At 43.2% G+C, this 17,317-nt stretch overlaps 1 protein-coding gene across 3 annotated transcripts in view; it reads right to left on the bottom strand.

Moving 5' to 3' along the window:
- Positions 1–17,317, bottom strand: part of vwa8 (von Willebrand factor A domain containing 8) — a 353,830-nt gene that overhangs the window by 250,984 nt on the left and 85,529 nt on the right. For all 3 annotated transcript variants that reach the window (XM_072584806.1, XM_072584805.1, XM_072584804.1), the window contains exon 5: positions 5,224–5,391. In XM_072584806.1, the coding sequence (XP_072440907.1) occupies positions 5,224–5,391 (168 nt within the window). The remainder of the gene's footprint in view (positions 1–5,223; positions 5,392–17,317) is intronic.

Below are 17,317 nucleotides of genomic sequence, written 5' to 3'. Positions count from 1 at the left end.
TGTCCACATCTTGTTGCATTTGAACATGGACTGCTTCAGTATCTAAAGAGTCACAAATGGTACTGAACATTGTGCAATCATTAGCGAATATCCCTATTTCTGACCTTCTGATGGATGCAAGGACACTGCTATGAACCAGGCCACATGCCTCAAAACATTTTAAGAAGGTAGCCCAGACCCTAACTTATCTAGTTGTTTTAGGCATATCTAAGGTGGATATTCCAGGAGTAATGCAGCTCGTCAAACCACTTGGCTTCAAGTAAAACAGACTTTATTTACAGACTATGGTAGAAACACAAACAAAAGAAATCACAATTTCGAAAAACTTAACTATTTGAAAATCCAAACAATGCAATCCCCACAACTTAAAGGGGCTGTTGCAAGTTCCTGCAACATCCACATAAACACACCCCTTGGCAAAAAAAGGTAAGTTCAAACACAGGTTCCAAGAGGAGAGAGAAATGGCTGAGCGAATCAGCCAGGGATCACTTGCTGAAGCATGGACCCTCTTTTCACTGTAGCTGCTTCGATCGGTCCCAGTTAAACAAACACACTGGAAAAATCCCTGAACTGGGAGAGCTGGTCACTCCCCTTTCATTGTATAAGTGTTTTTAAAAAAACCTAAAAGCCTTTTCCCTGATTGTTGTCTTCCGCAAAATCTGACAGCCATAATCAAAATGGCCTTATCCCAGACATATCAGAACCTTTCACAACCCCTTTTGAAAAAAAACCAAGGACAACATAATTTCATTAAAGGAGCAGCAGCATCACATCATTGATGAAGCAGCTGAGGATGGTTGAGCCTTGGAACGACCCCGAGAAACTCCAGCAGAGATGTCCAGAAATAGAGATGACTGACCTCCAACAACCCCAGCTTCCTATTTGCTGGGTTTGACTCTAACCAGTGAAGAGTTTGCCTTCTGATACCCATTCACACATTTTGATAGGGCTTCTTGAGGCCACACTTGGTCAAATGCAGCCTCGATGTCAAGTGCTGTCACTCTCACCTCACCTGTGGAATTCAGCTCTTTTGTCCATGGTTCACCAATGCAGGAGCTGAGTGGCCCTGATGAAACCCACACTGGGCATCACTGAACAGCTTATTACTGAGCAGGTGCTGCATGATAGCACTGTGGATGACACCTTCCATCACTTTACTGATGATTTAGGCAGAGTGATGAGATGATATCTGAACAGGTTAGATTTGAATTGCCTTTTGCATACATTACATAAGTGGGCAATTTTCCATATTGTCACGCAGATGCCAGTGTCATAACTGCAAAGGAACAAGGGAGTAGCAAGTTGAGGAGCACAAGTCTTCAGTATTATTGCCAGAATGCTGTCAGGGCCCAAACCTTAATAGTATCCAGTACATCCAAACTTTTCTTAATATCACATGGAGTGAATCCAAGTAGCTGAAAACTGGCATCTTTGATGGAGGGGACCAATGGTGGAGGCAGAGATGGATCATCCACTTATTACGTCTGTTTGAAGATTGCTATAAATGTTTCAGCCCTATCTTTTGCACTGACGTATTGGGCTCTTCCAACACTGAGACGGGAATACTTGTGGAACTTCCTCCTCCAGTGAGTTTATTCATTGCACACCACTATTCACAATAGGACTGCAGAGTTTAGATCTGATCCATTCACTTTGGGGTTGCTTAGCTCTATCGCCTGCTGCTTATGCTGTTTGGAATGCATATAGTCCTTTTTGGTAGCTTCACGAGGTTGACACCTTTTTTTATTAGGAATGCCTGGTACTGCTCCTGGCTTGCATCCTGCACTCTCCATGGAACCAGAGTTGATCCCCTGGCTTGATGGCAATGGTTGAATGGGGGATATGCTGGGCCATGTGGTTACAGTTTGTTCTGGTATTGAATTCTGTTGCTATTAGTGGCCCACAGCACCTCATGGATTGAGTTTTGAGCTGCTGGATCTATTCAAAGTCTGTCCTATATAACACAGTGATAGTGTTATACAACATGATGGAGAGTACTCTCAATGTGAAGGCTGTACTTCATCTTCACAAAGACCATGCCATGGTCACTCTTACCGATACTGTCATGGACAGATGCATCTGCAACTGGCAGACTGGTAAAGGTGAGGTCAAGTGTGTTTTTCCCTCTTGTTAGTTCCCTCACACCTGTTTCAGACCCAGTGTAGCAGCCATGTCCTTTGGGACCTCACCAGCTTGTCTATAGTGTTGCTGTTGAGCCAGTTTTGATGACAGACATTAAAATTCTCCGCCCAGAGTACATTTTGAACCTTTGTCACCCTCAGTGCTTCCTCCAAGTGTTACACTATTAATTCATCAGCTGAGGGAAGATGGTACATGGTAATCAGCAGGAGGTGTCCTTGCCCACTTTTAACCTGAAGCCACAAGACTTCATGAGGTCTGGAGTCAATGTTGAGGACTCCCAGGGCAACTCCATTCTGACTTTCCACCTCCCTCAGTCCGTCAAGGAATATCTAGGAATAGTGATGGTGGTGCCCAGGCCATTATCTGTAAGGTATGATTCTGAAATTTTTTTTAGTGTCAGATTATTACTGAAACCCTCTGGGAGATTGTTCTCCCAAATTTGGTACTCATCCCCAGATGTAAGTGAGGTGGAATTTGCAGGGTCAACAGGGCTGTTTCTAACAGTGTCTTTTGCAGCATCTAGGTTGATACCAGATGGTCAATCTGGTTTTATTTCTTTATTGAGACTTTGTAGTGATTTATACAAACGAGTAGCTTGCTACACTATTGCACAGGTCAGTTATGAGTCAACCACATTGCTGAGATTCTGGAATCACATGTAGGCCTGTCTAGGTGAGGAGAGCAGGTTTCTTCCCAAGGACTTTAATGAGCTGAATGGAGATTCTTTTGACAACAAGCAACAATTTCATTGATGGATTAATAATTACAGATATTTTTTACAGAGTTCAAATTCCACCATCTGCCGGGATTTGAACCTGGGTCCCCAGAACATTAACTGTGTTTCTGGGTTAACAGTCTAGCAACAACATCATCAGGCCATTACATCCTGCTGCCCTTCCCTTCGAGGTGCTAGAGGTTTGGAAGGTATTGTCGAAGGACTTTTGGTGAGCTGGTGCAGTGTATCTTGGAGATGGTGCACACTGCGGCCACTATGTGTTGGTGTTGAAAGCAGCGAATGTTGAACACATTGGATATGGTGCCAATCAAATTGGATGTGCTGTCCTGGATGGTGTTGTGATTCTTAAATGTTTGGAGCTGCGCTCTTCCAATTAAGTGGACAGTATTCCATGACACTCCTTTTTTTGTGGCTTGCATATAGTGGACAGACATTGCAATTGACAGGAGCTGAGTTACTCTCAACAGAACTCTTAGCTTCTGATTAATATTTATCTCAAAGAAGCTGGAATGCAAAGTGGTGGAAGTTATATTACTATCCAGTGTCTGACTAGACTGCGTTGGATTAACTCTATTCAGTTTGGAGCAGCACACCTCAGCGATATAAATGTTCAATTCTGAAGAAAGACTGCAAGTATGATGGAATTGATCTCAATGAAGTCTTTAAGGCAACTAAAGGAATTAACAAAGAAAAAGGTACAGTAGGGAGAAACTATTTCCTCTTACAGTGAAGTACAGAGCAAGGAGCTGAGACCTTAAAATTTGAGCCAAGCCATTCTGGACTTCTGCATTTCTTCCAAGGGGAGTGGAAATCTGGAGATTTCCCCTTTTAAGTGATTAAAAATAATAATTATAAGTGTAAGACTGGGGATCAACTGCAATTTTGAAGCTTGAGACTGATAGAATTTTATCAGCCGAGGGAATTAGGGGAAGTAGAGTCAGGCAAGTGGTCATAATGAGATGCAGATAAGCCACGATCTGGGTGAACAGGTTTATTGCCATTTCTATATTCCCAACTCCAGTCGCATTCCAGTGTGGGAATGCTGGGAAGGAGTGAGAAAGATTGTAACACTGTACAGGCTCACCAACAGGCAGGTAGGCAGCAAGCAGCATGTACGTTGCATTCAGATCTCATTTTTAGATTAAATAAAGAAGAATTGCAGTTTAATCCATTCGCTTCTTTGAGAAAGACCAGACCAAAGGTGCATATGAAGACTGGGGTTGCATTACTTGAGGCAAAGTAGATTAGAATAGGTGACATTGGTATGTATAGGGCCACTGCACAGTCTCGCAATTCTTGATTACTTTTCAGTTCAGGGCTAGCACTGTTATTTGAAGAGCGAAATAACTTTCCAAAAGATTATAAGATATATAAACAGAAGTAGAGCATTCAGCTCATTGAATTTCCTCTGCCATTCAATAAAATCATGGCCGATCTGAAAACCCCAACTCCATGTTCCTGCTTTATCTCCATAATGCTGGATTCCCTTAATAATTAAAAATTTGCCCACTAAATAGACTTCAAAATCCACCCTCCATGGTGCTCTGTAGTAAAGAATTATCCAGATTCTGAATGATCCTGCTGAGAGAAGAAATTCTCCTCCTTCTCTGACTTCAATGAATGACCACTTGCTTTAAGATTATTCCCCCTCATCCTCGATTTTCCCCATAGGGAAATAACCTCTCTACATCTATCCTGTCAAGTTCCCCCAAGAATTTTATATGGTTCAATAAGGTCATCTCTCATTCTTCTGAATTTCATTCAGTACAGACACAATCTACTCAATCTCTCCTCAGATGAAAACCCCTCCAAACCAGGTCACAGCCTCATGAACATTCTCTGGATTACCACAATGTCAGCATATCTTTCCTTAGATAGGGGGACCAAAACTGCTCAGAGTATTCCAGTTGTGGCCTGAATTTTGCTTTGTATAATTTTAGCAAGACTTTCCTAGTTTTTATACTCCACTCCCTTTTGGGGAAAAAAAAGGCCAATTGCTTTCCCAAGTACTCGCTGAACTTGGATACTAGTTTTTTTGTGACTCACGCACAAGGCTATCCAAATCCTCTGTGCTCCAGCCTCTTGCAGTTTTCCCCCCGTTGAACTAATATCACTATTCTCCACATTTGCTCTATTTTTCAAACAAAAGTGCATAACCTCACGTTTTCCCACATTAAATTCCATCTGCCAAGTTCGTGCCCACTCACTTTGCCTGCCGATATCCTTCTACACACTCCTTCTGTCATTCGCACCACTTGCCTTCCCACCTATTTTTGTATTACATTGGCGTTGGCAGCAATTAAGGCCTCAATATTATCAAATTATATCCAATTATGTCCAATTACCTTGAGCAGTTTGTCATAGCGATCTGCAGACATGAGGAAACGCCCATCTTCCAGCTGCATCTCTCTGTTTTCTAGCAGGTTGTTTAAAACAGGTAGGACATTCCGTTCGGCCTTCTCCAGACCTTCCAGCACTAATATCCGGCCTTCAGTTGCAGCTCGAACAGCACACTTTCCAGAAACAAAGCAAAACAGAGGGTTCATGCAACAAAAAGTGACAAACAATCTTAATTCACCCCAACAAGATGGAAATACAACACAGACTTCGTATCCAAAACAGACTTTCACTGGAGTATGATAACCTTTTGGAAAGAACTGGGTTTGGTTGTGAAACAAAATCAGAAATTGCTGAAAAACTCAGCAGGTCTGGCAGCATTTGTGGAGAGAAAGCAGTTCAAGATTCGGTTCCAGTGACAATTCTTCAGATTTTATTTCTGATTTCCAGCATCCACAATTCTTTGGGCGAATTCTTGCTGAAAATCACTGTCACGGTTGGACAAGGCATGGCTGTGTAGTCAGGTATAGAGTCAATACTTACAAGACAAAAGGGGAATAAAAATAATTGACCTTGGTGACTAAAAACATCCCAAACTGAACTTTACATGGAACGACACAATAAAGAGCTCAGTAAATCAAAATCAGAAGTCACACGACAACAGGTTATAGTCCAACAGGTTTATTTGAATCACAAGCTTTCTGAGCACTGCTTCTTCATTGGGTGAAGTGGAGGGAAGTACAAAGGCACAGAATTTATAGGTGGACACACAATTATAAGATAATTTCAGGAAATGAAGTGTGTCAAAAAATAGTACAAATAGTGAGAGTGGAGTGGAGTGTCGACAGGCTGAATAACAAGGCTTTGCAGGTGATCAATCGTGTCAAATGGTGTGAGTAAAGTGCCAGCAGCTAAATAGCAAGTGATCCAATTAATTAAGGCAGACAGATAATTACAAAAATTCAAAATTAAGGTGGAGCTAGAGACAAACCAACTGGCTGGAATAACATGATAGGTATAAGAATCGCACGACGAGGGTCTAACCAAAGTAGCAAGTAACCCAAAACTGTATAAACTAATTAAGGTAAAGAGATAATAACATGCTATCAAGGTGATGGTGTCAAAACAGGACAGTAGAGAAGATCTTGCAAACCTGGAACAGAATGGTGGGATTACACATGGCTCAAAATGAACCCAAGATCACGATTAAGGCATCCTCATTGGTACGGAATTTGGCTATCAGTCTCTGCTTGGCGATTCTGCCTTGTGGTATGTCTTGAAGGACACTTACCCAAAGAATGGAGGCTGAATGTTAGTGACCGCTGAAGTGTTCCCCAACTAGGAGGGAACACTGCTGCCTAGCAATTGTTGCGCAGTGTCCGTTCATCCATTGTCGCACCGTTTGCATGGTCTCGCTGACATAGAGTGTCTCAGTAAATCCTTTCCTGCACTATCAGGTAGACAACATTGGCCAAATTACATGAGTGCCTACCGTGTACTTGATGGGCGGTGTTCCCATGTGCGATGGCAGTACCCATGTTGATGACCTGACACGTCTTGCAGAGGTTGCAATGGCAAGGTTGTGTGGTGTTGCGGGTCGCTGTTCTCCTGAAGACTGGGTAGTTTGCTGTGATGTTAGATGTTAGATGGTTGTTTGAATGTGAGAAGTGGTGGCATTTTGTCATCACCGATGACATATTTAAGTCGGTGAAGAGCCTGATGTAGCTTCTCTGCACTGGGGAAGGACTGGATGACGAAGGGTCGTGTCCTGTGTATGCCTTCTGAGAAGGCTGTTGCGATTTTCATCAGCCATGCTCATAAGAGAGCACAGAATGTTACTCAGGCACAATGCAATATGATTGAAGCTCTCAAGACCAATCACAACAGTGTCATCAAACCAGCAGACAAAGGAGGTGGCATCGTCATACAGAATAGAATGGAATACTGCAAAGAAGTGTACCAACAACTGAACCACCAGAAACACTACAGACAACTACCTGCCGATCAAAGAACACACCCGTCGACACAACACTGATCAAGACCTTCGATCCACACCTTCAGGGTATCGTATGAACTCTCATCCCGTGTACTTCTCCCACAGGAAATGTCCACTGCCTTCCGAAGATACACATAGCCAACTCACCCGGATATCCCATCGTATCAGGCAATGGGACCCTGTGTGAGAACCTCTCTGGCTTTGTCAAGGGTATCTTGAAACCTATTGTAAAATGACCCTCCAGCTTCTGTCGTGACACTACAGACTTGTTACAGAAACTCAGCACCCACAGTTGAACCAGGAACATTCTTTGTCACAAGTGATGTTTTGGCACTCTACACCAGCATCCCCCAAGATGACGGCATCATTGCAACACCCTCAGTATTCAACACCAACAACTGCTAATTTTCAGGCACCACCTTACAACTCATCCACTTCATCCTAGACAAGAATGTCTTCGCCTTTGACAACCAGCTCTTCATCCAGACATATGCAACAGCCATGGGGATCAAATTTACACTCCAACACACCAACATGCTCGTGCACAAGTTCGTGCAAAATCTCTTCGCTGCACAGGACTTCCAACCAATGCTCTACACCAGATACATCAACATTTCTTCCTTTGGATTCATGGCAAAGAATCACAAATGACTACATGACAATATCAACATATTTCATCCCATCATCAAACTTACCAGGGACTACTCTTCAGAATCAGTCTCATTCTTGGACACATGCCTCACCACCAAGGACGGACATCTCAGCATTTCACTCTGTCACAAGCCCATGCATAACCTCGGGATGCTTCACTTCTCTAGGTTCCACCCAAAAAATGTTAAAGAAGCCACCCCGTATGGAGAAGCCCTGCATTTACACAGGATCCACTCAAGCAAGGAGGAATGTGACAGACATATACAAATGCAGAAAGACTCCCTCATAAGAATAGGATACAATGTTCAATTCATGCATCGCCAGTTCCGACATGCCACAGCGAAAAACCGCATCAGCCTCTTCAGAAGATAAACACAGGACACAGCCGATAGAATACCCTAAATCATCCAGTCCTTCTCCAGTGCAGAAAAACTACACCAGCCTCTTCACAGCCTTAAATATGTCATCAGTGATGGCAAACCTCTCGCCATATCCACCCCAATGCCACCACTTCTCGCCTTCAAACAATCATTTGCCGCAAACTATCCAGCCTTCAGGAGAACAGCGACCAACAACACCACACAGCCTTGCAAATGCAACCTCTGCAAGACATGTCAGGTCAACAGGAGTACTACCATCACACATGCTATATCAGCAAGATTATGCAGACGGTACGACAACAGGTGAATGGACACTGCGCAACAATTGCTGGGCAGCAGTGTTCCCTCGTAGTCGGGGAACACTTCAGAATGTCAAAGACATTCAGCCTCCATTCTCTGGGTAAGTGTTCTCCAAAACAGCCTTCAAGACATACCACAAGGCAAAATCACCAAGCAGAGACTGATAGCCAAATTCCGTACCGATGAGGATGCCTTAACCATGAGTTTGGGTTCATTTTGAGTTATATGTAATCCCATCATACTGTTCCAGGTTTGCAAGATCTTCTCTACTGTCCTGTTTTGACACCATCACCTTGATAGCATGTTATTATCTCTTTACCTTAATTAGTTTATACAGTTTTGGGTTACTTGCTACTTTGGTTAGACCCTCGTCATGCGATTCTTATACCTGTCATGTTATTCCAGCCAGTTGGTTTGTCTCTAGCTCCACCTTAATTTTGAATTTTTGTAATTATCTGTCTGCCTTAATTAATTGGATCACTTGCTATTTAGCTGCTGGCACTTTACTCACACCATTTAACACGATTAATCACCTGCAAAGCCTTGTTATTCAGCCTGTCGACACTCCACTCCACTCACACTATTTGTACTATTTTTGACACACTTCATTTCCTGAAATTATCTTATAATTGTGTCCACCTATAAATTCTGTGCCTCTGTGCTTCCGTCCACTTCACCCAATGAAGGAGCAGTGCTCAGAAAGTTTATGATTCAAATAAACCTGTTGGACTACAACCTGGTGTTGTGAGACTTCTGTTTTAGCCCACCCCAATCCAACCTCAACAACACCAGTATATCAACTAAAATGTTTTCAGTAATATACAGGTTAAACTGCAGAAGGCCCGGTCCATGTCCACGTGAGCTACAACAGCAATTAAGAGAATATGTAATCATTACACATGGTGTGTGGCCACTGAAAATATTGGAAAGCTTGCTATAGTCAGCAACATGCCAGAGTATTTGTTCACACTTACTAATTTCAATAACTGCACACAAATTGAGAAGGGTTCATGTCACAGTGGTAGTGTCCCCACCTCTGACTCAGAAGGTCCTGGTTCAAGTCCCAGCTGCTTCAGAAGCATATCAAACCATGTCTGAACAGGATAGCCATAAGTATCGACATAAATTGAAGTCACCAACCCAAATACACATTTTGGGTCTGGGTCACAGATTTACAGTGAATAATGATGAAAACATACAGTCTGTTTGAAAAGCTTGAACCTTTCTTGTGTGAAACAACATTGCAAAAGTAAGCAATAGGTGAGGTCCAGGTTTTATTAAAATATCCCACTGAAATTTGACAATAACAGAACAGCATTTTTTTTATCTGAATTACTTCCTTGACATGAGGTTTTGGGCAAACATGGTGTCAGATGCAACGTCGTGCCTCATGTAGTATAGCAATGCCTGCTCATTCTGTTTCATGAGCTATTGGTTGCTGGCACCATCCTCTCAGTGCAGGAAACTCAAGGGCCTGTTTGGTATACTGTGGGAAAGGAAGCCACTTCCGACAGCTGAAAGAGATTCTTGCAGTTAACAACATACAAATTATTTCACATTAGCAACTACTTACAGGTACATTGATATGACAACAAAAACAAGTAAGATTCAACCAATAGTCCTCATGTCAGTTGTATCAGGTTTACTTTTGCGTTTTATTTTGCTGTGAACCTGCAGGTTTTCTTGCTAAATCTTACCAAACATGCAACATTAACTCCTTCCACATCCCTCACTTCCGATCCTACACAAATTTACGATTCCCAAAACAACTCACTTTGGGACGGCACGGTGGCTTAGTGGTTAGCACAGTTGCCTCATGGCGCCAGGGACCTGGTTCCATTCCAGCCTCGGGTGGAGTTTGTTTGTTTGTTTGTGGTTTGCACATTCTCCAGGTGTCTGCATGGGTTTCCTCCCGTAGTCCAAAGATGTGCAAGACAGGTGGATTGGTCATGCTAAATTGCCCCATTGCACCCAGGGATGTATAGGTTAAGCGTGTTAAGCCGTGCGAAATATCGGGGATAGGCTGGGGTGGGATGCACTTCAGAAGGATTGGTGTGGACCTGTTGGGCCGAGTGGTCTATTTCCACATCGTAGGGATTCAATTCGATGATGGATATCCTGCAAAGGATCAGCATTCATGTTGCTGATGTCATCTTTAAAAGTACTTTGTGCTCCGGACAACCACTTATCGACATTTGCCAGGTGTCAGACAGGGAGAGTCTGTATATGCTGCCAGAAAAGTAGCACACAGGGGTGACGTCCTTTTCCCCAAGCTGCCACCCGGACAGTACAATCTCAGCTGTCTGGAGAGCTGCACGATAGAAAGATCAATGTCATTCTCCACTCCGACAGTGACAGTGCCACCATCTTCTACCTGCTAACTCACACTCACTGTGTTACTGTGCCCATCTCCCATCAAGGCTCATAGTCTCACTATTATCTGCAACATCACCTTCACTCGCTGTTAACCAAACCAACCCTACGTGCTTTCCGTGCTGCCTGCTCACTCACCCGAGACACAGCATACCTGCAACAATAGTGACAGGTTGTCACCCACATTCACCTTCCATAATATCTGCCTCTCTTGTTCCACGGTGAGTGGTCATCTGTCCAGTATTTGGCACCTCCTCACTTACGTGGAGAGCATCCTGACTCTGACTGCCCTGAATAGTTAGCTGATAGCAATGCAGGGGCGTGGGAACAATCAGAAGCTGCTCCTGACTTACTGTGCCAGTAACCCCTGACCAAAGACGAGCTCCTTTGATCTGACTGAGGCCTGCCGACAACCATAACAAGCTCTCTGGTTTTGTGTGCTGGCTAAATGGCACGGCATCACAGTAATATTGACAGATAGCTCTGGTTGAGCAAGGCTTAGAGTAAGCGAGCACTATGGCTGCACATAAAGAGCTCAGAGATGCAGCTTGGTCAGGTCCCTGAGCCGGGTGTGACTCCCTGAGCCCTTATGTGTCCTTGCTGCAACATTACAATGAGAGTTGCTGGTGCAGCATTGAAGTATGGCCTTTGGCCCGTCAACTCTGTGCTGGTCAAAAACAATCATCTAACTATTCTAAATCTATTTTTCAACAGTGGATCATTGAGGTTTATGAGGGTTATTAGAGTCATAGAGATGTACAGCACGGAAACAGACCCTTCGGTCCAACCCGTCCATGCCGACCAGATATCCCAACCCAATCTAGTCCCACCTGCCAGCACCCTGCCCATATCCCTCCAAACCTTCCTATTTATATACCCATCCAAATGCCTCTTAAATGTTGCAATTATACCAGCCTCCACCACATCTTCTGGCAGCTCATTCCATACACGTACCACCCACTGCGTGAAAAAGTTGTCCCTTAGGTCACTTTTATATTTTTCCCCTCTCACCCTAAACCTATGCCCTCTAGTTCTGGACTCCCCGACCCCAGGGAAAAGACTTTGCTTATTTATCCTATCCATGCCCCTCATAATTTTGTAAACCTCTACAAGGTCACTCCTCAGCCTCCGAAGCTCCAGGGAAAACAGCCCCAGCCTGTTCAGCCTCTCCCTGTAGCTCAGATCCTCCAACCCTGGCAACATCCTTGTAAATCTTTCCTGAATCTTTTCAAGTTTCACAACATCTTTCTGATAGGAAGGAGACCAGAATTGCACGCAATATTCCAACAGTGCCCGAACCAATGTCCTGTACAGCCACAACATGACCTCCCAACTCCTGTACTCAATACTCTGACCAATAAAGGAAAGCATACCAAACGCTTTCTTCACTATCCTCTCTACATGCGACTCCACTTTCAAGGAGCTATGAACCTGCACTCCAAGGTCCCTTTGTTCAGCAACACTCCTTAGGACCTTACCATTAAGTGTATAAGACCTGCTCAGATTTGCTTCCCAAAATGTAGCACCTCGCAGTTATCTGAATTAAATTCCATCTGCCACTTCTCAGCCCATTGGCCCATCTGGTCAAGATTCTGTTGTAATCTGAGGTAACCCTCTTCGCTGTCCACTACACCTCCAATTTTGGTGTTATCTGCAAACTTACTAACTGCACCTCTTATGCTCGCATCCAAATCATTTATGTAAATGACAAAAAGTAGAGGGCCCAGCACCAATCCTTGTGGCACTCCACTGGTCACAGGCCTCCAGTCTGAAAATCAACCCTCCACCACCACCCTCTGTCTTCTACCTTTGAGCCAGTTCTGTATCCAAATGGCTAGTTCTCCCTGTATTCCATGAGATCTATCAGTCTCCTTTGTCGAACGCCTTACTGAAGTCCATATAGATCACATCTACTACTCTGCTCTCATCAATCTTCTTTGTTACTTCTTCAAAAAACTCAATCAAGTTTGTGAGACATGATATCCCATGCACAAAGCCATGTTGACTATCCCTAATCAGTCCTTACCTTTCCAAATACATGTACATCCTATCCCTTAGGATTCCCTCCAACAACTTGCCCACCACTGAGGTCAGGCTAACTGGTCTATAGTTCCCTGGCTTGTCCTTACCACCCTTCTTAAACAGTGGCACCACGTTTGCCAACCTCCAGTCTTCCGGCACCTCACCTGTGACTATCGTTGAAAATAATACCTCAGCAAGAGGCCCAGCAATCACTTCTCTAGCCTCCCACAGAGTTCTCAGGTACACCTGATCAGTTCCTCGGGATTTATCCACCTTTAACCATTTCAAGACATCCAGCACTTTCTCCTCTGTAATCTGGACATTTTGCAAGATGTCACCATCTATTTCCATACAGTCTATATCTTCCATATCCTTTTCCACAGTAAATACTGATGTAAAATATTCATTTAGTATCTCCCCCCATTTTCTGCAGCTCCACACAAAGGCCGCCTTGCTGATCTTTGAGGGACCCTATTCTCTCCCTTTTGTCCTTAATATATTTGTAAAACCCCTTTGGATTCTCCTTAATTCTATTTGCCAAAGCTGTCTCATGTCCCCGTTTCGCCCTCCTGATTTCCCTCTTAAGTATACTTCTACTTTCTTTATACTCTTCTAAGGATTCACTCGATCTATCCTACCTGTACCTGACATATGCTTCCTCCTTTTTCTTAACCAAACCCACCATTTCTTTAGTCATCCAGCATTCCCTATAGTTACCAGCCTTCCCTTTCACCCTGACAGGAATATACTTTCTCTGGATTCTTGTTATCTCAGAGTCTGCCACATACTGGATGTTAACGTTTGTGGACACAGGTTGCACATAGTCCATGGCCATATGGAGGATGCACTCAGTTAGAGTTACATTATTTTCATCCCATTCCAGCACGAGGCCCGCTTTAGGGAACATCTCCGAGACACCCGCACCAATCAACCAAACCGCCCCGTGGCCCAACATTTCAACTCCCCCTCCCACTCTGCCAAGGACATGGAGGTCCTGGGCCTCCTTCACCGCCGCTCCCTCACCACCAGACGCCTGGAGGAAGAACGCCTCATCTTCCGCCTCGGAACACTTCAACCCCAGGGCATCAATGTGGACTTCAACAGCTTCCTCATTTCCCCTTCCCCCACCTCATCCAAGTTTCAAACTTCCAGCTCAGTTACTGTCTCCTTGACTTGTCCGACCTGCCTATCTTCTTTTCCACCTATCCACTCCACCCTCTCCTCCTTGACCTATCACCTTCATCTCCTCCCCCACTCACCCATTGTACTCTATGCTACTCTCTCCCCACCCCCACCCTCCTCTAGCTTATCTCTCCATGCTTCAGGCCCACTGCCTTTATTCCTGATGAAGGGCTTTTGCCCGAAACATTGATTTCGCTGCTCGTTGGATGCTGCCTGAACTGCTGTGCTCTTCCAGCACCACTAATCGAGAATTTGATTTTCAGCATCGGCAGTCATTGTTTTTACCATTATCTTGTATGTCTTGATATTGTTTCCCAGAGTCCAAAGTGGAGGTCCTTCAGAACAAGCAGTGAACTGATACGACCAGATATCCGCTCTTAACTTCATGGTGAGGATGCTTGAAGTTTTGATTGTTTGGCATGATTAAGGTGTGAAGCTGAATATTAATGAAGTGAGCGTGGTGCTAAAAACGTTTTTAACAAGCTATATTCTGTTAATTGGGAACTCGCTACAGCCTAGCGAGAAACTTTCCTCTTTGTTAGACAAATGACTGTAAGACACTAAGACAGTAGAACTGATTTAGACCATTCAGCCCGTCAAGTATACTCCACCATGTGATTATGCTTGATAAAAGACGCAGCTATCTGCTGCCAATGTTTAGGTAGGCCTCCCTGGACTTCTGATGCAATTCTGCGACAAAACTCAGTTGACCAGCCTGCTATTAGATTCCACCCTCAGTTACAGAAACTATGAAGAGGCCCTGATACTCTGTCTCCCTCACTCCAAACTAGTTCTCTCCACAGATCCCTATAACATCATCAAGCTGGGCACTTCTCACTATCAAGCCTTTCAGATCCACCGAAAACAGTGGGCATCCTTGACCCCTGAGTTTAAGAGGCATGGCTGCAATTGTGCACTTCCGTCATGTTTACCATGATGTTATTGCACATTCCAGTACAATACTGAAAGGGTGCTGCAGTGTCTGACGTGCAATCTTTTAGACAGGAAGTTAAATTGATGACTGTCTTCCCTCCCAGGAAGATGGAAAAGCACTGGTTCTACAATGATCAATTGAGCTCTCAATGGCAAAGTAGTCAGTACTCATCTTCCAACCAACATTACCAAAATAACCATCCAGCCATGATCATATTGCTCTTAGTATAGGTTTGCTGAGCAGGAAGTCAATGTTGTATTTCCCACATTATAGTAGTGACTTGATTTCTTGCATTGTGTTTTGAGACATGGAAGTTACTGACGTTGAAATATACAAATCCAAACATGTTCTATTTGAGGGATCCTATGAATTACAACTTCTACAAACTTCCAACATATTTTAAACTTATAGCTCCAAGTTCAGAGGAGTCCACAGTTTAAGAAACAAATACTTTGGACATGTCACCTTTGTTGCCTTTAAAAAGTGCACGGACTGCATCAATTCCACATTCATCTACAATTTCATTTGTCTATCATGCTTCTGGTGTGACAGTTATTACAAGCTTGAAGTAAGATAGCAACTCAGAGCAGAAGAGATAGAAACCACACAAATCAAAAGTGAGGAAATAGCTTGTAATGTGACAAACTGGAAACAATTTGGTCTAAAGGAGCTTGACCAGCCAGAATGATGAGTCTTGAGAAGTCACTAATAAAGCAGACATAAACAACCCAGGTCATTCAAACGATTTTCAGAGAACGTTCTGCTTCCCTTCCCCCTTTACACGAACTTAGCACACAATAAAATGTCAAAATATATTAGACTTATTTTAGAAAAAGATACTTCACAATATCATGTATCATGTACATGGAGAATCAATTGCTGAAGAGCCAGAGTTGGACCTGATATTTGCAGCAGGCTTTCTTTCTTAGACAGTAAGATAATAACCTGCTAACTTTCATTTGAATTGTTAGTTGAGGAGTAAATATTAGCAAGGACTTCAGGTAGAAATCCCTGTTTATATTCAAATGCTGACATGAAGATCTTCTAAATCTACCTGAGGTGCAGAAAGGGTCTCAGATTAATTGTTCATCAGAAAAACAAATACTGAATGCAGCACCCTCTCAGTATTGTACAAGAGTTTTTGCCTAGGTTTTGTGCTCAAGTTTCTGGATAGGGATTTGAACCTACAATCTTCTGACTGGGAGGCGCACAAGCTATCATACTCTGACACTCCATTCTGAAATGTTTAACATGTGAATAGCATTACAATCAAGCCGACATATTCACTGGCCAGACCACAAGAAGAACAGCTAAAGATAAATGTGTGTTTAGAAGGGCATTTGAGACTGATTCGGCATTCAAAGAGTTAAAGAACTCAAGCTTCAGGTGGAACTACTGTCTTCTTAGAAGAATTACTTTTTTTGCTGCTATCGTAGGTCAGCTCATGGCTAGAAATGATATAAAACCTGGAAACTCCCGCACGGATGTTGATAAAGCAAAGTGGTCGCTGGTGACTGGCAGTACTTTGCTCAAGTGTGCAAACAGGGAGGCGAAATGGTCAAACAGGGAGGCGAAATGGTCAAGCAGGGAGGCGAAATGGTCAAACAGGGAGGCGAAATGGTCAAGCAGGGAGGTGAAATGGATGCTTACATAAAGGAATAAATGAGGAGGGTTTTGAAGAGACAGAAACAGATGTATGAACAAGAAGAAAAGAGAGGGAGAAAAGAATCACAGCTTCAACCCAAAGCACAAAGGAGTAATAACATTTTCAATTGTATTTTATGAAGAATTGCTTAAATATATTAATTCTTGCATCTCACAAAGACAGTCATAACTATCACTGATGAGGTGTTAGCACTGAATAATCAAAAAAAAATCAAAATTAGCTACTCAGCATAGCCTTTCAAACAGAATTCAGTGTAAGGATATTTTTCTTCGTACACGACCATAAAATTACACCATGCTATCTTTGAGCATGTGAACATTTATTGAGATTATTCTGCCATAGAGATGCTTTCAAATGTAAATCCTTGAACACACTGATACTAAATGTCATGATGATGAAAATTCAGTTTCTGTAAATGTTATCTGGCTCTTTGTAAAGGACAATTTGTTTAATAAACTCTGTCTTTTACAACACAAGTCCTTCTGTGATTTCTCTTTTCAATTTCAATCGTAGCTTCTACTTCACCACAGGCAGTGAGTGGAATTGAACTTGTGATTTAAACTCATTATCTTTCAGGTAGAAGCCTATCGCTGTGAGG

Source organism: Chiloscyllium punctatum, chromosome 15, assembly GCF_047496795.1.
Source record: "Chiloscyllium punctatum isolate Juve2018m chromosome 15, sChiPun1.3, whole genome shotgun sequence".
In the NCBI taxonomy this organism is placed as follows: Eukaryota; Metazoa; Chordata; class Chondrichthyes; order Orectolobiformes; family Hemiscylliidae; genus Chiloscyllium; species Chiloscyllium punctatum.
This window is presented reverse-complemented; position numbering and strand designations above follow the sequence as displayed.